The sequence below is a fragment of the Fulmarus glacialis genome, unplaced genomic scaffold (genome assembly GCF_000690835.1).
Source record: "Fulmarus glacialis isolate BGI_N327 unplaced genomic scaffold, ASM69083v1 scaffold465, whole genome shotgun sequence".
NCBI lineage: Eukaryota > Metazoa > Chordata > Aves > Procellariiformes > Procellariidae > Fulmarus > Fulmarus glacialis.
The window spans coordinates 15,782-34,048 of record NW_009212092.1 but is presented as its reverse complement, the minus strand read 5'-3'; the positions used below and the strand labels follow the sequence as shown (position 1 = coordinate 34,048).

At 34.9% G+C, this 18,267-nt stretch overlaps 1 protein-coding gene across 2 annotated transcripts; it reads left to right on the top strand.

Annotated features, from left to right (window-relative positions):
• The first annotated feature begins 496 nt into the window (after positions 1 to 496).
• On the top strand, positions 497 to 9,765 carry NUDT12 (nudix (nucleoside diphosphate linked moiety X)-type motif 12). Of its 2 annotated transcripts, none has more exons than XM_009577737.1 (6): positions 497 to 648; positions 3,363 to 3,958; positions 4,879 to 5,046; positions 6,874 to 6,987; positions 8,514 to 8,713; positions 9,655 to 9,765. In XM_009577737.1, exons 1-6 carry the CDS (start codon positions 497 to 499, stop codon positions 9,763 to 9,765), a joined length of 1,341 nt encoding a protein of 446 aa, XP_009576032.1. The 2 variants fall into 2 exon arrangements, with proteins under 2 accessions (XP_009576032.1, XP_009576031.1); XM_009577736.1 differs by having other exon boundaries at positions 497 to 702.
• The last annotated feature ends 8,502 nt before the right edge of the window (positions 9,766 to 18,267 follow it).

Below are 18,267 nucleotides of genomic sequence, written 5' to 3'. Positions count from 1 at the left end.
GGTGGGCGGCCGCCGGTGGCGGAGCAGAATTACGACAGTAATCTGTCACTGCCTGGAGGAGTCCCTCAGCCTGCGAAGGGACTCGGCCTCTGGCGATCGCTGGTCGTTCTTTCCAAAGCACCTGAGAGTCATTTCTTGGAGTGGAGTTTTGTGCTCTTCTGTCTTGTGTGTGTGTTCGATCGGAAACCGGGCGTGGTTTTCATGTTCAAAGAAGCTTCATTTTCATAGCAAAATCTTTTTCTCCTTAAGCCTCTTTAGAAGTAGTCTTGATTAGTAGGATAAAATTTCACTATATTTGGAGAGGTGTGGGTCTAAGATTTGGTTGGGAATAACAATGTCATACTAATTATAAGAATTTGACTGTTGTGCCCATACTTTTGGTGATAATGTTGGTTATCTGTATAGCATTAAACTTAATTCTTTTACTAAATCCGTTTACTAATGGTGGATATGTTTTCAGGCATTTATGTTTTCTTTTTTTAACTAAGGTGACACAATGACAGACTTTGAAAAGAACCTCCGCCAGGACATGATTTCGCAACTGCATAATTTTGCTGCTGTTGGAGATGCAGCCAAACTGAAAGCATTGGTCAGTCGTTCTCCATCACTTATCAATGCAGCTGCAGATAATGGCTGGACAGCCCTGATGTATGGTGCCAGAAATGGACACCTTGAGGTTGTGCAGATTCTTCTTGAAGAAGGGTAAGCTGTTTAGTAGATCCCATTGAAGAGCTCTAACCTGAATCCTTTTCTGCCCATTTCAACTTGATCTCAGAAACGTAAATTTACCTGACAGATAGTGGAAGAATTTTCAGGGTTAAAACTCAGGAAAATATACTCTGTGTCTGTTTATAACTGGATTCTGCTATTGCATCATGCTTTCCGTATTTGCTAAGAAACTCTTTAAAAGTTATGAGTAACTCTAAAATTACTCCTTTGATCTTCAGGCATATATTGTCACTCCTCCCAGAGACCAACAGAATAGAATAAAGTTTGTATCCTATTCCATCCACTGTACTGAGTATAAATTTGGTATATTTGATTGTTCCACTTAGACTTTTTCTCTAAACTTTATTTGTAATCCACTTGCATCTACGTTACAGCACAGAATGTTTGCTGAGATACTGGCTGTTAAGTAGCACATGACAGACATACCTTTACCAAAGTTACTGATTGATGAATTTCATTTGTCTCTTATTCTTTGGACAATTCACTTTGTCCTTCCTCCTTGGGCTGTCATGTTATTTTCTTCAGTTAGTACGACACTAAGCATGTTCATTGTTTGTCAAAAACTTGCTATCATATTTGTTGTCTATCTTCAAGTCAGCTGTTGTACTTCTAGTTTTTCAAGACATTCAGAAAAGCAAAGAATGCTTCAAAGTTCTCCTTGAGACCCCAAAGAAGATTATTCTGAAGCCTGAATAAAGTCAGGATCCAAATATTTCAAATGGTAAACATTTCAAAATGAAGGGTGAGAGTCAGGTGTTGCGGTTCAACTGAGTTCTACATTAATCAAGCCTAGTCTGTTCCTTTCTGCACCCCTAATTTCAGAACCAAGCAAGTTTAGTTCATTCTGTTGTTATGTGTAATCTCAAGCACAGCATTCCACAGCCTCCGGTGATCATCCCACTTTTTTTTTTTTCAGTCTTACCCAGATGCTGTGCCCTCTGCTGGGGCTCAGCACGGAGTGTGAGATGAAATCAGCATAGTCCAGCAAGTAGAGGAGTATCTCAGTGCCAGATTTTGTGGACTGAAATCATCTGTGTATTGAGGAATCTTTTTGAGATTTTGGGGAATTTACCAGTTTGGTAAATAAGATAACAGCTTTTAAGTTATGCTTACTGTAAAAGAAGAGTGAATATCCACTTGTAAATGTCCTTTTCAGGGCCGTTCTCTTAGGCAATTGAATATAGTTCTTGAGGTGATACTGTGACCTCATTGGTCTCATTTTAGTTTTGCTTAGTCATAATAATCATTTGGACAAATACAATTGCTGGATATATAAACATGAATGTCTATGAAGGTAATATGACATAACATTCCAGAGGCTAATCCTGGTAAACTAGCCCTTTTTTTTTTTATATTCATCCATGTTTGAGAAAAGCTACAGGAAATGTTTGTAGACTGGAAAAAAAGATCTTAGTGATCTAAAGAGTTCAGATCACTGTTACGAACACTGCCTGATCGCAGTCTGCATGTACCTGAGCAGAGAGAAGGTGGAAGACAAAACCAGAACAAAATTCAGTGGCTGAGAGATAGGAAATTAAGTAGGAAATTAGGCAAGATTTTGCCTAGAGGAGACTTAATCTTTAAAGATAAATGGGCAACTGTAATTTCTTTTGCACCAAAAACTTGTAAATTAAGTTTTGAATGCTTTTCTAAAATAGACTCAAACTCCCTCAAAACCTGTTCAGGTCAATATAAAATCTCAAGTCTAAACAGTCTTGCTTGTGGTACAGTTACCTGTGTATCAGCAACATGAATATACTAGTGTCTTCTGGTTTTAAAAACTGAGGAGTCTAGCCCCACATCTACTGTATAATTTGTAGTTTACAGTGAAACTTCTGTTTCACTTACTCACGAGTTAAAATTGACAAAAAATAAACGTGCATTATTTTTGACCTCCCAATCAAGCCCAGTCTATTTCAGATATTTTTTTTTTTTTTGTTAATATTTAAGTATATATCATGAGGCAATGTTTCCTCATCTGTGTCATTCTGCAGACATTTTGGTAACAAAGAGATCCTACAGGGACCAGCACCACAGTTGTAGGGGTGCTACTTCTCTCACTAAGCAGAGGCTGTATTCTTGATTCTTATTTAATGGTAAATATTTTCTTGTAAATGTTTTGATGTAGCTTTCAGTAGCTTCTAGAAAGTAATGCTAGTTAAACTGCTTTTTTTTTTTTAATTACTGGTTATTCAGAAGAGACCTGTAGCCTGGCTTTCAAAGTTCTATCTGTAAATGATCTTCAGCCTTTTTTTTTTTTTTTTTTTTTTTTCATGATCATTTTTTGGGGTTTTATTTTTTTTTTTTTTTTTTTTTTGCATGATGCATTATTCGGGATTTTAATTAATTCATTGCTGTTGTAGTACGCCATGAACCTTGGTAAGTGGTATCTGGAGCAGATCAAGAAAAATGTGGGATCTGGCCTTAGAAAAAGAAAATGAAGTATGATTACTTTTCATTACCATAATGCTAAGTTTTTAGCCTAAAGAAGGCCCCAATATAGGCAGAGTGTCTAAAAGTTCTTGCACCTTAATAGTATCAAATGTATATGCTGTAAGTAAGAATAATACAGCATCAGGACTTTTCCTAAACATATTTACCCTGGTCACCACCGTTCTTTTCTGTTTCTTCAGGTGTGACAGGTCCATCGTTAATAAATCAAGGCAGACAGCTCTGGACATTGCTAAATTTTGGGGATACAAGCACATAGCTAATTTGTTGGCTAATGTGAAGGGTGGACAGCGGCCTAATTTTCTGTCAAATGAAGTGAAAGAATATGAAAATTATTTTGGCTTGACACTTCTGGACAGAAGGAGTGATAAAAGAACAGATTCCAAGTGGCTAAGCAAAAAACAAAGCCATCCAACTACAGTATACATCCTCTTCTCAAATCTAAGTCCTTTGGTTACTTTGGATGGGGGAATAGAGAGCTCCCAGCAGCCAGAAGTAAAGCTTTGTAGGCTGTACCACAAGGATGTGGAGCAGTGCATGAACCAGAAAGAAGGCAGCACCTTGATTTTTCTTGGAGTTGAACTTCAGTTCCGCAAGAACCTGCTGGCTGCTTGCAATGGAAGAGTTCTGCAAGAAGATGAAGAGGATGGGTTAGTTGCTTGGTTTGCTCTTAGTGTAGATTCTGCTTCTGCTGAGAAATTTAAACAGAAACATGAGGATTGTTACTTTCTTCACCCACCAATGCCAGCACTACTGCAGCTGCCTGAAAAAGAAGCTGGTAAGATGTATAAAATGCAGCAGTTATCAAATAAGTCACCAGAAATACATGCTTTGGGATTCACTAAGATAAATGCAAGGACAAACCACTGCAAAGGAATTGGGTATTTTCAGTGGCTTTAGAAATATTTTAATTTTAAAAGCCTGTCAGTGGTTTTGTGAAGAATTTTGTCTGTAAGAACATGTGCGGTTGCGAAGTGCTAACATCTGCAATGGCAAGTATTAGACTGTAAAATCTATTGATCATCATGGTTTTATAAATGGCACTATTTAAATATTAATGCATGCACATTAATGTTCTAAAACAAAGAAAAAAAATCTGTCATTACTGAGTTTTCATTACAAGAAATGAAGCTAAATCCTTAAAAAGAGTGTGTTGGATACCCATCTGAGAAGGAACCAGTGTGAGCAAGTGTTGGAAAGTCAGGATCTTAAAGTGAATGAATGTCGTTATGGACATGTTGTTAACAACTGCTGTTGTAACAATTTTGCTTTTACAGGAGGATAAAGGGCACGCTTGACTTGCACCTGAAGTTTAAATGGAACAATGCATTATTATGTCAATACCCGTAGTAGCCCTAAAATGGTCATCTGGAAAAGGTGTGATACATAATTCTGGCATTTTGCCCAGACAAAGTAACTTTTCTGAGAAACAGGGTATATTGATCAGGATTAATTTGTTTCTGAACGCATAAATTGGTCTGCAGCTAAATAGTACTGTGTTCTATTGCATTGCTGTGCTACAAAGAAAAAGATTTGAATAACTCATATTGCTAAACTTCCCTTGTAGTAGATTGCAATTCAAGCCATTGTCTTGCTGTGATTTTTATGTTAAACTTTACTGCTTGCTTTTTCTATACTATTAAAAGCTTACATAAATTAGTATTTGATTTTGTGTATTTTCAATGTATTCTCTTAAAGGAGTAGTAGCCCAGGCTAGATCTATTCTAGCATGGCACAACCGCTACCGATTCTGCCCAACATGTGGGAGTGCAACCAAGATTGAAGAAGGGGGTTACAAGAAAACTTGCTTAAAAGAAGATTGTCCCAGTCTCCAAGGTGTTCACAACACATCATATCCAAGAGTTGGTGAGAACATTGTAGGATAAGCTTGGCCAAAAGCAGCTTGTTTGTACTATTATATATGTGTAAATCAATTTCTTTTTAGTTATTTCAGCTGCTTGCTTCTGTCCCAGGTCTCACATACTTGTCTCTCCCCAGAGCATGTGTTTGACAGCTGTATTTAGGATTAAGTAGTTCAGGCTTCTCTTTCCTGCAGTAGTCTGTGACAAAGAATCGCTGTGACATGGAGTGCAATGGAGTAATATCAATTAGAAGTTCCAACAACATAAATGAGATATTAACAATGCAAAGTGTCACATTTTACTTCCCCCTCCACCCTCCCCCCCCCATGTTGTTTTCTCATTCTGCAAGCCCTCTGAGCTTGAAATAGCTCTGTATCAAATTTGGGCCTGTATCAAATTTCTGATACAGTGCTTATTTTCCTGTAGTGCCACTTTGACTGTATTAACCATCTTCACTGATTTTCACTATTCATTGTCACTCACAAACTGCCAGGCCTATTTCTACTCAGAATATAAGCTTGTACAGATAGTCTTCTATAGCTCCTTTTGTTCATGTGTTGCAAGGGAAATGTACTATGTATTGATGGGGAAACAGGTAAGGAAAAAAAACTTACTCTTTTTTCCCTGGGTCATTTGGTGACTCTTTGATCACCTTTCCTTCCCCTACCCTGTCCTCTCTTCTGCAGTTGTAGTTCTGGGTGTTGTACGTGTGTTGTATTTCTGAATTTCATGTTCTCTTACATGCTGTAGATACGTCTTTGTGGTAATCAGAGGAATTCTGCCATGTTCTTCTGTCTTAGGGACTATAGTGAAGCTTGTTAAAATACTAGTGGCTGTTTCTTTACAGTCTCTAGCACAAAGGACTTACAAAAGGAATGGAATTATGTAGGAAAGACTAGCATTTTCTACTGATGCCTTTCTCTGAAGGAAGTTTACAGACAGCAACACTGCATATTCTACACTGTGCCACATGGCAAATATCTTTGAGCAGGACAACAATCTTTGAAATTATTGTTTCTCATGGTTGCTGAATCAAGCCTTTTCATACAGAGAAAATACTGGTGTTTTGGACAAAAAAAAAAACATGAAAAACAATAGCAAGAGAAAAAATACATAAAGGTGGAGGGAGATAGTAAAAATTAAAAACAAAACATTGAGATACTTAAAAGCTAGATAACAATGATAAAGTGAAAAAGACATAGATGAACAGTGTGCAGAAAGGCATGGCAGAAATAATGATACCAATAGGAGGAAATATTAAGCAAGAAGGAAAAAAATACATAAAATGACCATAAGTGGGAAAGTAGATAAAAGTGCAACATGAGATGAGAGATTGATAGCAAACAGTCAACAAAGTCAAAAGTGGAAAGTTATTCAGTATTTACATTGTAACTAGAGTATCTGGCTCTTCTTTGGTATTTCAAACATACATTCTTGAGACCTGTGTGTGTAGAGGAAGTGATAATAAATTGTTTTTGCTGCAGAAATTATTGCTATCTGCTGAATGCATAGCTAGGTTAGTATTGCTGATACTCTTAACAGATTGTGTGCTTTGGCTGCAGGTAATTTATGTCCTGCATTTCAAGCCTTGGCTAGTAAACTACTTCTACTAAGCATGTATGTTGCAAAACAAAATAACAGATATCTTGCAGGGAAAAAAACCCAGTGAAATAAAATAACAACTTGCTCTGGGCATCTACACAATTCTGATTTCAATCACTTAAAGGTGTCTTACTTGTCTTTACATGCATTGGTATCGAATAGACTGAAATTTATTACTGCTTTTAAGTCCCTCAAATGTTGAAATATATTCCTTTCATGTCCCTTACAGATCCTGTTGTGATAATGCAAGTCATCCATCCAGATGGGAACCACTGCCTTTTAGGTAGGCAGAAGAGGTTCCCCCCAGGAATGTTCACCTGTCTTGCTGGGTTTGTAGAACCTGGTGAGTAATTTCATTTTCCCTTACCGAATGTTTTTTCTCACATATCAGTATTGTACATTGAAAATAATACAGAAATATGTTCGGTCATATATCAAATAAATGGTTTTGCTTCCTGTTAGATAAGTTGTTATAATAAATATGTTCTGTACTTTCCAGCAGCTAATTTATAAAAAAATCAACTTTAGTAAAAAAAGCAACTTGAGTAAATATAATTTAAAAATGGTTTTCTCATCATGCATTCTTAAATCATATATTTAAGTGAAAAAACATTTTAAAACACATATAAGGTCCTTTCTTTGGTGATACTTAGCAAGGGATTTTAGCATAGGAAAAATAAGAGTTAAAGCATAACTTAAAGGTAACATAAAGTTAAATATGCTTACGTGTTTAGGGCCTGATTGGTTATATGAAAGACAAGCAGAAATTACATGATTTCGAAAGAAAAGTGAGATTATGCTAGCTGTGTTCAGCTGTAGTTCGATAATAGTTGGAATTAGTTACAATTATTGGTAGCTGCAGAACAATTTGTAAAACATTCTTATATTGGGAATACATCTTAATCACTAGTGAAATTATAGTGTATAACTATTTTCAATAACTGTGCAGGTGAAATATGGTGATAGCATGAATAAATTTATTCTGGTAACATTTGAAAAAAGTCAAGATGTTTATTTCTTCACTCCTTCCTTTCTTCTGCTGGCCTTATTACTTTCTGGTACTGAATTCAAGCACATAAATTGAAATTTAAGAGTAGCTGATCTTATCATCAGCTTCTAATCAGCTGAACGTAGCTGAACTAAAACTTCTATCTCTGGTGCACGGACTGTCTGCTTTTATGAACCTGTAAACAGTGGTTATAACACAGTACATGTAGCCATATGTAAGCCTATGACCATCAACACTCCACATATACATGTAGCAGTTTTCCATGAATATGGAAGTAAAGCTTTCCATTGCAGTTTAAGTTTGGAGAATTGTCTGTCTGTGTTAAGACAATAAAGAATGAGTCAGGCAAAGTGCATAATACAATGCAGAAATGTGTGCAAGTCTTCTTAAGTCTTTATTTTCTTACTATTGTAATTTTAAATATTGATTTTCAAGTTGTATTACATGCTGTTACAATCATACTGAAAATCTAAAAATTAACACAATGCTATTTATAAATGAACAGATCAGCATTTCAAAAGTAATTAAAGAAACAATGTATTTCCTATCCAATTTTTGACATTTTAGATGTGGTAACAATAGTTTGCGTGTATGATAATTTATCAATTCAGGAAATAAGCATTATGATGGAGAAATTATCATACTTCATTTTCAAAGTTCCATTTTGCTTTGGTGGCTAGTTCTACCTTATTAGACTTCTGTATCTTGTACTTAACATCTGTGCCCTGATCTGTGAACTAGACCTCTATAGATGATTGTGTGGGGCAGTTTCAAATCTTTTGAGTCAGTTCAAAGCACAGGATGTAATCGTTGCTTGGAGTATTTTCATTAGCTGCTTGTTCTTTGCCCTTTTTGATTAGGCGAAACAATAGAAGATGCTGTTCGAAGAGAAGTAGAAGAGGAAGCTGGAGTCAAAGTTGGCCATGTTCAGTATGTCTCTTGTCAGCCATGGCCAATGCCCTCCTCCCTCATGATTGGCTGCTTAGCTGTTGCAACGTCTGCGGAAATTAAAGTTGACAAGAATGAAATAGAGGATGCCCGCTGGTTCACTAGAGAACAGGTAAAGTTCAATTTAATTTCACTGTTGTATTGATTAGTCTGTGACTGTATCGGTTCTGGCATACAACAGATACTTGCTTTTTTCAGCAAGTTGAATGAGCATGTATACTCCCCATTTTATCACTACAGTTGCATTATATTGTAATTGTAGATTAGACACAACCAGAGAAAGGCAGATATTTGCGGTAATTTCTGAGTCACTTGCAAGCCCATTTTATGACATTTTTGCCAGTTAGCTCTTCACCTTTTCCTTTTGGGAGATACCCAGATTATTGTTATTTTAACCCACTTTCTTAGCAAGCCTGTGCTTTTTGTTTTGGCAGAAGTAGTATTTCATAGCATTCATCTGAGTTTCTCCAAACAAGCATGCTACCAGATTTGCTGGGAGGGGGGAGGTTTGGTAAAAACTCTGGGAATTCATTAATTTGAACATCTTTTTCCATGCAGTACTATTTTAATATTCTGGTATTGAATGGAGTTTACTATGTATTAATAGGAAACTCTACACTTAGCTTTCCTGAGTATTTAAAATATAGTCAAATAAAAGAAAGAAAAAAAAGACTTTCACAGAAAGAGAGATTAAGTTCATGAGTGGAAAAAGGGAAGATTGCTTACACAACGTAGTTTTCATAGGTTTTTCCACAGGCTACTTATGAGCTAAACTTGTAATAACACTGTACTTCTGCCTAGCAGTTGCAAGTCAACTCTGTAAGTCAAATTGAAGGCAAAGTTAGTCACCTACGATCTCAGTGTTTTCCTGACAACAGTGGTGATTTTTTCTCTGCATCTGTCTTGGAGAATCTGGTAGTGGCTCTTTAATAGCTGTAGTAATGATAGACTGATGGATCATCATAGTAAGATAATTCCTGCATTAATACAATGTTAGATTCCATATAGTTTATAATATTATCTTCTAAAGAAAAAAATCTGTCTTTATTGCAGGTCGTGGAAGTTCTTATTAAAGGAAATCAGCGTTCATTCTTTGTACCACCAAGTCGAGCTATTGCGCACCAGTTGATAAAACATTGGATTGGAATGAATGCTAATCTTTAATTCAAATAATTCATTTCTTTAAGTTAAATTACTTCTTCTAGTGAATGCTAAATTAGGAATAAATTAGAAAGAATTGTTTATCTAGTAAATGTGCAACCATGTGAATTTTTGAGCCTTTCCCTTGGTTGCTGAGCTAAACTATGCCAAACCTTTGTAGGTTTTTTCAGATCTGAGTTAGAACTGAACAACAACCCAGTGATTATCCCAAGCAAGCAAGCAACAAATAAGTAAAATTGGTACCTTGTTGTGCACAGGCTGCTTTTTTGTTTTAGAATCAAATTATTATGCCTTTTGCTATTATGCTCTTAATGTTTGATTTGGTCTTTCATGTCCCCCACAAGAAGACATCACAGCATTACAAAGAGGCCTGACCTTGCCTGCTGTTTGAAGTCTGTGTTTACATCCTCCTATTTTGTCTTTCTCATTTTTTCCTATCTCCATTCTTTAAATTCTGCCTGGCACAAAAATCAACATTCAGTGCTGAAAGTCTTATCAACAATGTTATTTTTAAGCTAATAGCATACTTAAATGGTGAATATGTAGTACTTTGTATCTTTTACATTAATAGCCCTCTAAGCAGAGTATTTACTCCTCTAGCCTGATTTGGCCTGCACTTACTGAATTGTATGTCAGCCTGAATTTAAAGGTATAACACAACACTCTGTTTATGAAAAAGATACTGGAGAACCATCCCAAAAAGCCTAAGTATTAAATATTTTTATAAGATATTAATGTACTTACTGACTCTAGTCATTCATTCTCTGATAATTAGAAATGGAACTGTAGAGTAACAGAGGAGAAAAGTATATTAATTAAACAAGACATATTATCTCAAAATGTGTACAAAGTTCTTTTTATAGAAATCAAGACACTAAGATTGTTACTGCTATTAAAAATTTTACAGTTGAAAGAAATATATTAACCCCAGCTGTAAGACTGGGAAAGCAATACATGAATTAAAATATTTACTTATGTATTTAATGCTACAGTTCAGATTTGTGCCTTAATTTATTGTGTTATTGAAAAGAATGTTAACTTAATATTCTTTCAAAATGGAAGGTTATAAAAGTATATACTGTTTTCATTATTAATGTCATTATGTAATGGTTTAGTAGTCTGTGATTATGCAGTCATTGCAGTGATATAAAAAGAAATGCAAATGACCAGAAGGAAATACAATGTTAGCCATAAATATTAACTCACTATCATATGGTGATTTGTTTATTCAGAGTAATTTGAATATTTGTTAATTTAGTGAATGATGTCCTATTTGTTTCAAAATTCTCTGCAAACTGGAATCAGTAAAAATGTTTTGCAAATCCTAATATTTCTTTTTTTCCCATCCAGTGTCATACTATGCTCAGCAGCTTTTTCTTGTTTGTTTGTTTTTTTTTTTTAAGGCAGTGCATATCAAACTTTAAAGCAAGAAGCATTTCTGTCAGACTTGAAACAGCTGAGAAATCATTATATTGCTTCATTCTCTCCCTTGTTTCAGCTATACCTCCAAATAAAGAAAACCAGGTTATCTGTTGAGCCATCTGGAAATAAGAAGGAAGCAACACACTGCTTCCCTTAAAAATTCTCTGCCTTTGCAGAGAAGGGGGAAGTATGAAAAGCTGTCATGGACTACAGCTACCTACTACAGCAGGACTGCATGTTGTCAGTGGAACTAATCTTTAAAAAAAATTGTGGGACAGAAGGAAGCCTAGTTGCAGGTTGTTCATACCAGTAAAGGAGAATATTGGGCAGTGTGTGAACAGTGGTGGAACCTAAGCAATGGAAGGAATTTTTAACTAGTAGTATGATGATTACACATTAAGAAAGATGAACAAGGAAGGAATGAGGAGCAGACGGAGTAAAGAGGATAAAGCAAAGAGCAAATACAGGTAGCATAAAGATAAATAATTTATCACATTGAGGTAACTAAAAATACATGTGTAAGACCCATCCTAATATTAGGTTTTCATGTAGGAAATTGTGGTAGGTTGCTATAGAGATGGGTTTGTAACTGTGACACTCAGAAGAAAGTATCCATAACCAATACTGATATTAAGAATCAGACTATTTTTTTAGTTGAAATTCTGTATAAACAATATATATCTGCAATTACAGTGCTAATAAATAATTTGAAAAATTTCATTTTACTGCATGAAAAAATCAGAAAAAGGATAGTTTGAAAAAGAAAACAAAACTTCAATAATCTCTGAGTTTGAGAGTATTATTTTAATGATCTTTCAGTTCTGTGGTGTTGCAACGATTTTTAATATATAAACATTTTCAAAAGCTAAACCAACAGTAATTTTTAAGCTTTCTTTTCTTTTTTCCCTCCCTAAGAGATGAACCATTCACAGAGAAGATGACAAACACCCCTTGTTTAAGAAAACTAATTTGATAATTTTAATCTCTTATTTGAAACTTTTCCTGGCTTTTTATTGCTTAATTTGACCTGTTTGTAGGTCATAGGATTGAGTTTTAGTTTGAAAATACCTATGCATATACATTTTCTGAAGGATAGTTATTGTTTGCAGATGACATATGAAATATCTAATTGAAGAGCCAAATGCTGTAGTTATTTAGCAACTAGAGCAATTTAGAAATATGCCAAATTAAATTTAGCAACAATTATACAGAGAGTGTAGTGATTCTGACTGGAATATGGTCAGGGCAACACTTCCATAAGATTTGAGTTGTATGCCTTATCCAAAAGACTGCAGCTTTGCAAACAGGCTATTTCTTGCCACTAAGTTAATGCAGTACATTGAGAAAATGGTATTCCTTAAACCACTAAAAATAGAGGGGTTTTGTTCACGCTGTGTAATAATGATCTCTCACTCTCTTCTCCCTTGCTTTTACAAAAAGAGTACTCACTACATGTGGGTGTACAAGGCAGAAAATTCTGGATATGCCTTTTCTCCCAATTTGCCTGGACACTAATGAGAATTAACTTCTATTCAGTATATAATTTGTAAATATTCTGTATTTTATCTGTTTAATTTACAAATAATAGAAATAGTAATTTAATAAAGTGGAAAAAAATAGATGAGGTGTTTAAACACAAAACAAAATTAATACTACTAACCAAGCTGTAAGCTCATGTGATTTAATGACATCTCATGTAAAATCATGGAAGTACAATACTGATTGTGAGATTTTTACAAACTTTGCATTGGTCCCTACAAGCATACTTCTTTTATCTCATTTTTCTTGTTGGATATGTGTAAACGTGTGAAAAATAAAATCATTCCAGTGTTGATACTATAGCATGAACATTATATTTTGTGTTTTGTGTAGAAATATTTCCAAGTTGGTAAATTATTCTGAATTCTACAACATGTGAAGGAAAAAGGGGTGGATGTCAGCAGGCTGATTAAAGGTAGACCAGTCATGATGCTTCATGGAATTAAATGTACTAATCAGATTCTGAGCTTAGGAGACAGAAATAGAAGAAGAAGTGGAGCTAGACTGTGAACAACTTTGCTCTCTCTTTTATCTTTAATTTTAATTAAGTAATCTGATTGATTAAGACTTTTCAGACAAACCTGACATTTTGTAAAGCCCCGGTAAGTTGAGTTGTTATTTTTCTTTTCTGCTTTAGCTGTTAAGAGTTAAATAACTAGTAGTCCTTTATTGCTTCAGTGACTGGAAGGATATGTGTATACAGCATATCATTGCTGACTGGGATTGACAGTACTGAACTGGCTAAGTCCAAAGGAAAAAAAAAATTGAACTTGTTATCCTATTAAGCCTTAGAAAGACAGCCAGCCCATCCTTCATGAGCTTAGAAAAGCAAACTATTCACAGAGAGTCCATAATAGCAAGCAAGTACCTGAAGAAGATGAATATTGGCTCATAGTAACAGTAAGTATAAACATCTTTTTTTTTTTTTTTTAAATGACACCCTGTCAGATAGTATTCTGTGGATATTAATTGTTGTAACTTATCATAGCTTTTATAAAATATGGGATTTCTGCAGGTTTTTTACACAGTAGATACAGTTTAAAGAATTTCAATTATAGTTCAATATATAGTTTAGTTTTCTGAATAAGTAAGAATGATAGTTTCCTAAATAGAAGGGATTTTTTGGATGGATTTTTGATTGTGAGTAAATAAGAATGTTTTCCTAAATGATAGGGATTTCTAAGATGGATTTTTGATTCCTAAGACTGTATCTGTCATCTTATTTTAGTATATAGGGACTTAAAGTGTAGTAGTATATGATTTTAGAAGTGAAAGCCTACCTGAATGAACTTCAGTTTGTTATTTGTATTGTCTTTCTACAACAAATATTTAGATGTGGACTGTGAGGAATGCTATGGTAAGACTACAGCATTATTAATCAAGAAGGAGTATCACATATTGTTGAGTAGAGACACTTACAAACTCAGTTTGCAGCACTTAAATAAGCCTGGATAGTAGTTTTTTTCTCCTACCATTTCATCATCCTGCATACTAAACTACCTTTGGTAAAGTACTTTCTTATTTCTCTTTAAGGAGAGAAACATTCTAACACTGGTGCTCTCCCAGTTCAGTGAAGAAATGTAGACATTTTCTCAACACACCTGCTAAAACTAAAAAAAAGCCTATGAAATATTAAACATCCAATTTTTTGTCATTCAAAACCCAAATTACTCCTAATTTATGCAGTATAAATTGCTCTTCTGCAGAAAGTGACTTTGGAGACTACATAGTCAGAAAATATGGTATCTGATTTTCCTCATCTTATATGCCAGAAATCAAATCCTAGAAGCTAGGATAGGGGGTTTTGCCCTTACTGTATTCTATGAGAAATGACAAATTTTTCTCACTTAATTGTTATTTATATTTTGTAGTCACAGACATTCTCAAAATAAAAAGCTACCTCATTTTCAGAGAAAATTGTTATAGTGTACAATCATTGCACAGGGTTTTTTTGGTGAGCTGACTTTCAAGTATAATCAAAGATTTTGGATTTACATTATTTTTATTATGATGGATGAACAATTCTGAAGCTCAGAAAAGTTGAATAACTCGGCTTGACAACTAATTGTAGTACTTCATTGACAGTAACATCTTTGAGTGTAGAAATTATATTTCATTATTGGAAATGGTCATTTCTACTAATTTCATGACCAATTGCCACATCACATCTGAAGGGTATTTCACTTAACCTGCTGTCATGTTTGATGCTGACAGAGCACGAATTACATGCCAAAACAGAAACAAAAGCGACTAAAAGGCAAGATAGCACACCGAATACCAGAATAACAAACTCACTGACAAGAAAAGGGCTAATCCATCTAACATTCAAATTAGCAGTTTTTTCTTTGGTCACTAAAACAGGAATAGCAGAGCTCCAACAATGGAAAAAGAAATGGCAATTCATGGGATTTTTTTTAATATATTTTCAGAACTTTTGCTGAAGAAAAAATGATTTTATCCAGTATAACAGAGATATAATGCACAATAAAGTATGTTCTCTATGCCAGTTTTTAAAAAAATGTTTTTACATGTGTGATAATAAATACATGAATATCATTGCATTAAACTGATACCACTGGAAAAAACTGATCCGTTAGTTGAAATATTCATGATATAGTACTTGTGTTAAAATCATCATGTGATCTCTGCATGGACCGTTTACAGCACAGAAGCTACCTACTGATTCTTCATTTTGTTGCAGTGTCTTTACATGAGGGTAGAAATGAACAATGTTGATGCAGAAATGAAATCTCTCCAAAATATGAAAAAAATGCTTATCCTTGTTAATACATTATTTCTTCTTCCTGTGGCAAAAGCTCGAAATAATTAAACAGAAAGCAAGATTAGCTTAGTGAGTAGGCAGAAGCTTTATAAGAAAATGAGTTTCATATATGGTTTTGCAGAACTTAAGAATTGAAAGCTGGACCTATGACTTGTCTTCTCCCTAAAAAGGCACAAACGCTTGTACGTATACAGCCCACGATAGCCAAACTAGTTTTTAGTGAATTTGCTGGCACTTGCATTCTCAGTTCTCAGTTAAAATAATCTTGAAAACATTTGACTGCTACTATATTAGCCTTTTTTAAAACTAAAGTGAAGAGCACCCTGCCTGCAAGGGGATACCTTTAACATAATGGCCAGAATAGTATACCCACTATTCCTTTAAAAAAGATTGGTCAAAACCTATTTAACACTTTGTCTGGTGTCACTTGGTGTCTTATAGAAGAGTCCAAAATAATGCAAAATCTAATTACATGGGGTTTGGATTTCCTGAATATGCTCATTTATGGCATAAGTGATGTTCTTAGTTGCTTAGACAGTAACCTTCCTTGAGAATCAGAACTGCAGAAATATTATTGACTGGGTCTGCTATCTTTTCATGATCTGAAAAAGTAAGATCCTGATTCAGTGTGCTCATTAAAAGTCCCACAGCACATTTCACGAAATAAAATGGTTGACCACTGGGTCTTAGTACAATACTTGTTACAGATTAATTTCACTTACCCATGCTTTTCTAAGCATTTCATTTGGGTGTGCTATTCTCAGCTAATTGGATACTGCCAGGTAACTACTGAGTTCCATTTGAATGAAAGCTGATTCTTTGCAACCATATAATTCATGTTTTATTTAATTTTGTAAAATGCTTTAAGGTCCTGTTACAGCCCCTGTAGATGGCTGCCTGCTTCCTTTACTCTAGACATTTTGCAAAGACATTTTTAAAGACCAGTCTTTTCTGGAAAATACATAGATGAAACTATAAACAAATGAAAATAAGGTGCATACCAGCTGAGGCAGAGATTAAGAAACACTATTAAGACAGGCATTTTTAATAACACATTGCTTTTCTTGCATGTGTTTGGCATAAAATACATTTTTTGGCAACAGTACTCCAGAAATGCATGCTCAGAAATTATTCAAATAACATAATAGCGGGGGCTTGATAAAAAGATGTGGAGTATCTTTGTAGAAAAAGGCAAAAATGGAAGGTACTTGAATAAGACATACTTGAAAGAGGTAAATTAATGATGAGCCCTTTTTGCCTACTCTCTGTATGGAACTACCAGGCTCTCATACACAACTCCTTCTAATGACATTGTCTCTGTTAAGAGACATGATCTGAGGGGCATCTGCCTCAATGCTTAAAAGCTAATGCAGGTAATACGCCACAACGCACAATCAGTAAGGAGAGTAAAAGGAAGAATTCATAAGGAAAAATCAGGTTTTAAGAATAATTTGAGAGGAGGAGAGGAGGAGAGGAACTGAGCCAAACATAGCTGGTAAGTTGAGGAGCAAAGTCAAAGAAAAGATTAGTATGGAATAGAAGAATATTGAGGATACAAGAAGAGACACAATGGAAGTCAATGAGAACAAAATTCAGTGTAGTTAATGTTATCTAGGGCAATGGAGACAAAAAGTCGGATTCTGTATCCAGCAGGACGAAATTAATCAGAATGCAGTTGAAATACAGAAGGAAAGAGCAGTAGAAGGTTCTTGTTTCAGAAAGTCTTGTTTGGGTATTCTGTGACATCATTCTTCTACAGTCTGTGAACGGTATAGGATTCAATGAGGAAGTACTCAGTGAGCTGCCACTGAATATATTTATAGCCATGCCTTCTACATGAAGATACTGAAATGATAAAAAAGAGAACTTACCATCTAAAAAAGCAATTAATATTATCCTGAAAGAACATTAAATATTTTGCAAATGTATTGTGAAACCACATCATTCTGATTCAACATTATTAAATATTTTCTCCATATTTTCCGTTCCTTTTTTTCAGTTTGTCTTTGCTGCCAGTGTCTCATCATTACTGTATAAGTCCACTGAACATGCTTGTTTAGAAAACTCAAGAACACTTGTTTTCACATAAAACATCCATTATATAAATATATAAAAGTGAAGTAAAATAACTCCTGTATTTTCAATTTTACTTCTAACCATTTTTTAAGGCAACTTTTCCTGCCTAGCAAGATGATCCCAGAGGCATATGTTAGAAAAATATTTTGTTGCCTTTATTATCACAAAGTTTGTCATCACTTGCATTGTCTTGAAAGAAATACTGTTACGCATGTTGTTCCCAGTGAAAATGAACACATTCTACACAGAGCTTTAACTATTGTTATGGTGGAGAGTGATCTTTCACTCAAAATTAAGAAGTTACTATTCTGAGCTAACCCAAGCACTGCTGTTTGTAGTAAGAATAACCGTCACGTAGAGCACTATGTCAGTGGATGTTGGCTTCCATCCAGTGAACTGCTGAATGCCTGTATTCTCATATAAGCTAATTGGAATAGTGTTCATCTAGTGTCCCACAGTGGACAAAATAGTCCCTACTGCAAGGTCTTACCTTGCAGTCCTGATGCATACAACTAATCCTTACTTAGGTCAATGGGTCTACTCATGTGACTAGGATTGAAGGTGATGAGATTCCTAATTCTGTTAGCACATCTCAGCTGTAGGACCAACAACACATGAATAGACAAAGACAAAGCAAGGAAAACATGCATAGAAAAGATGGGTGAAAAGCAAAGAACTAATGCCTT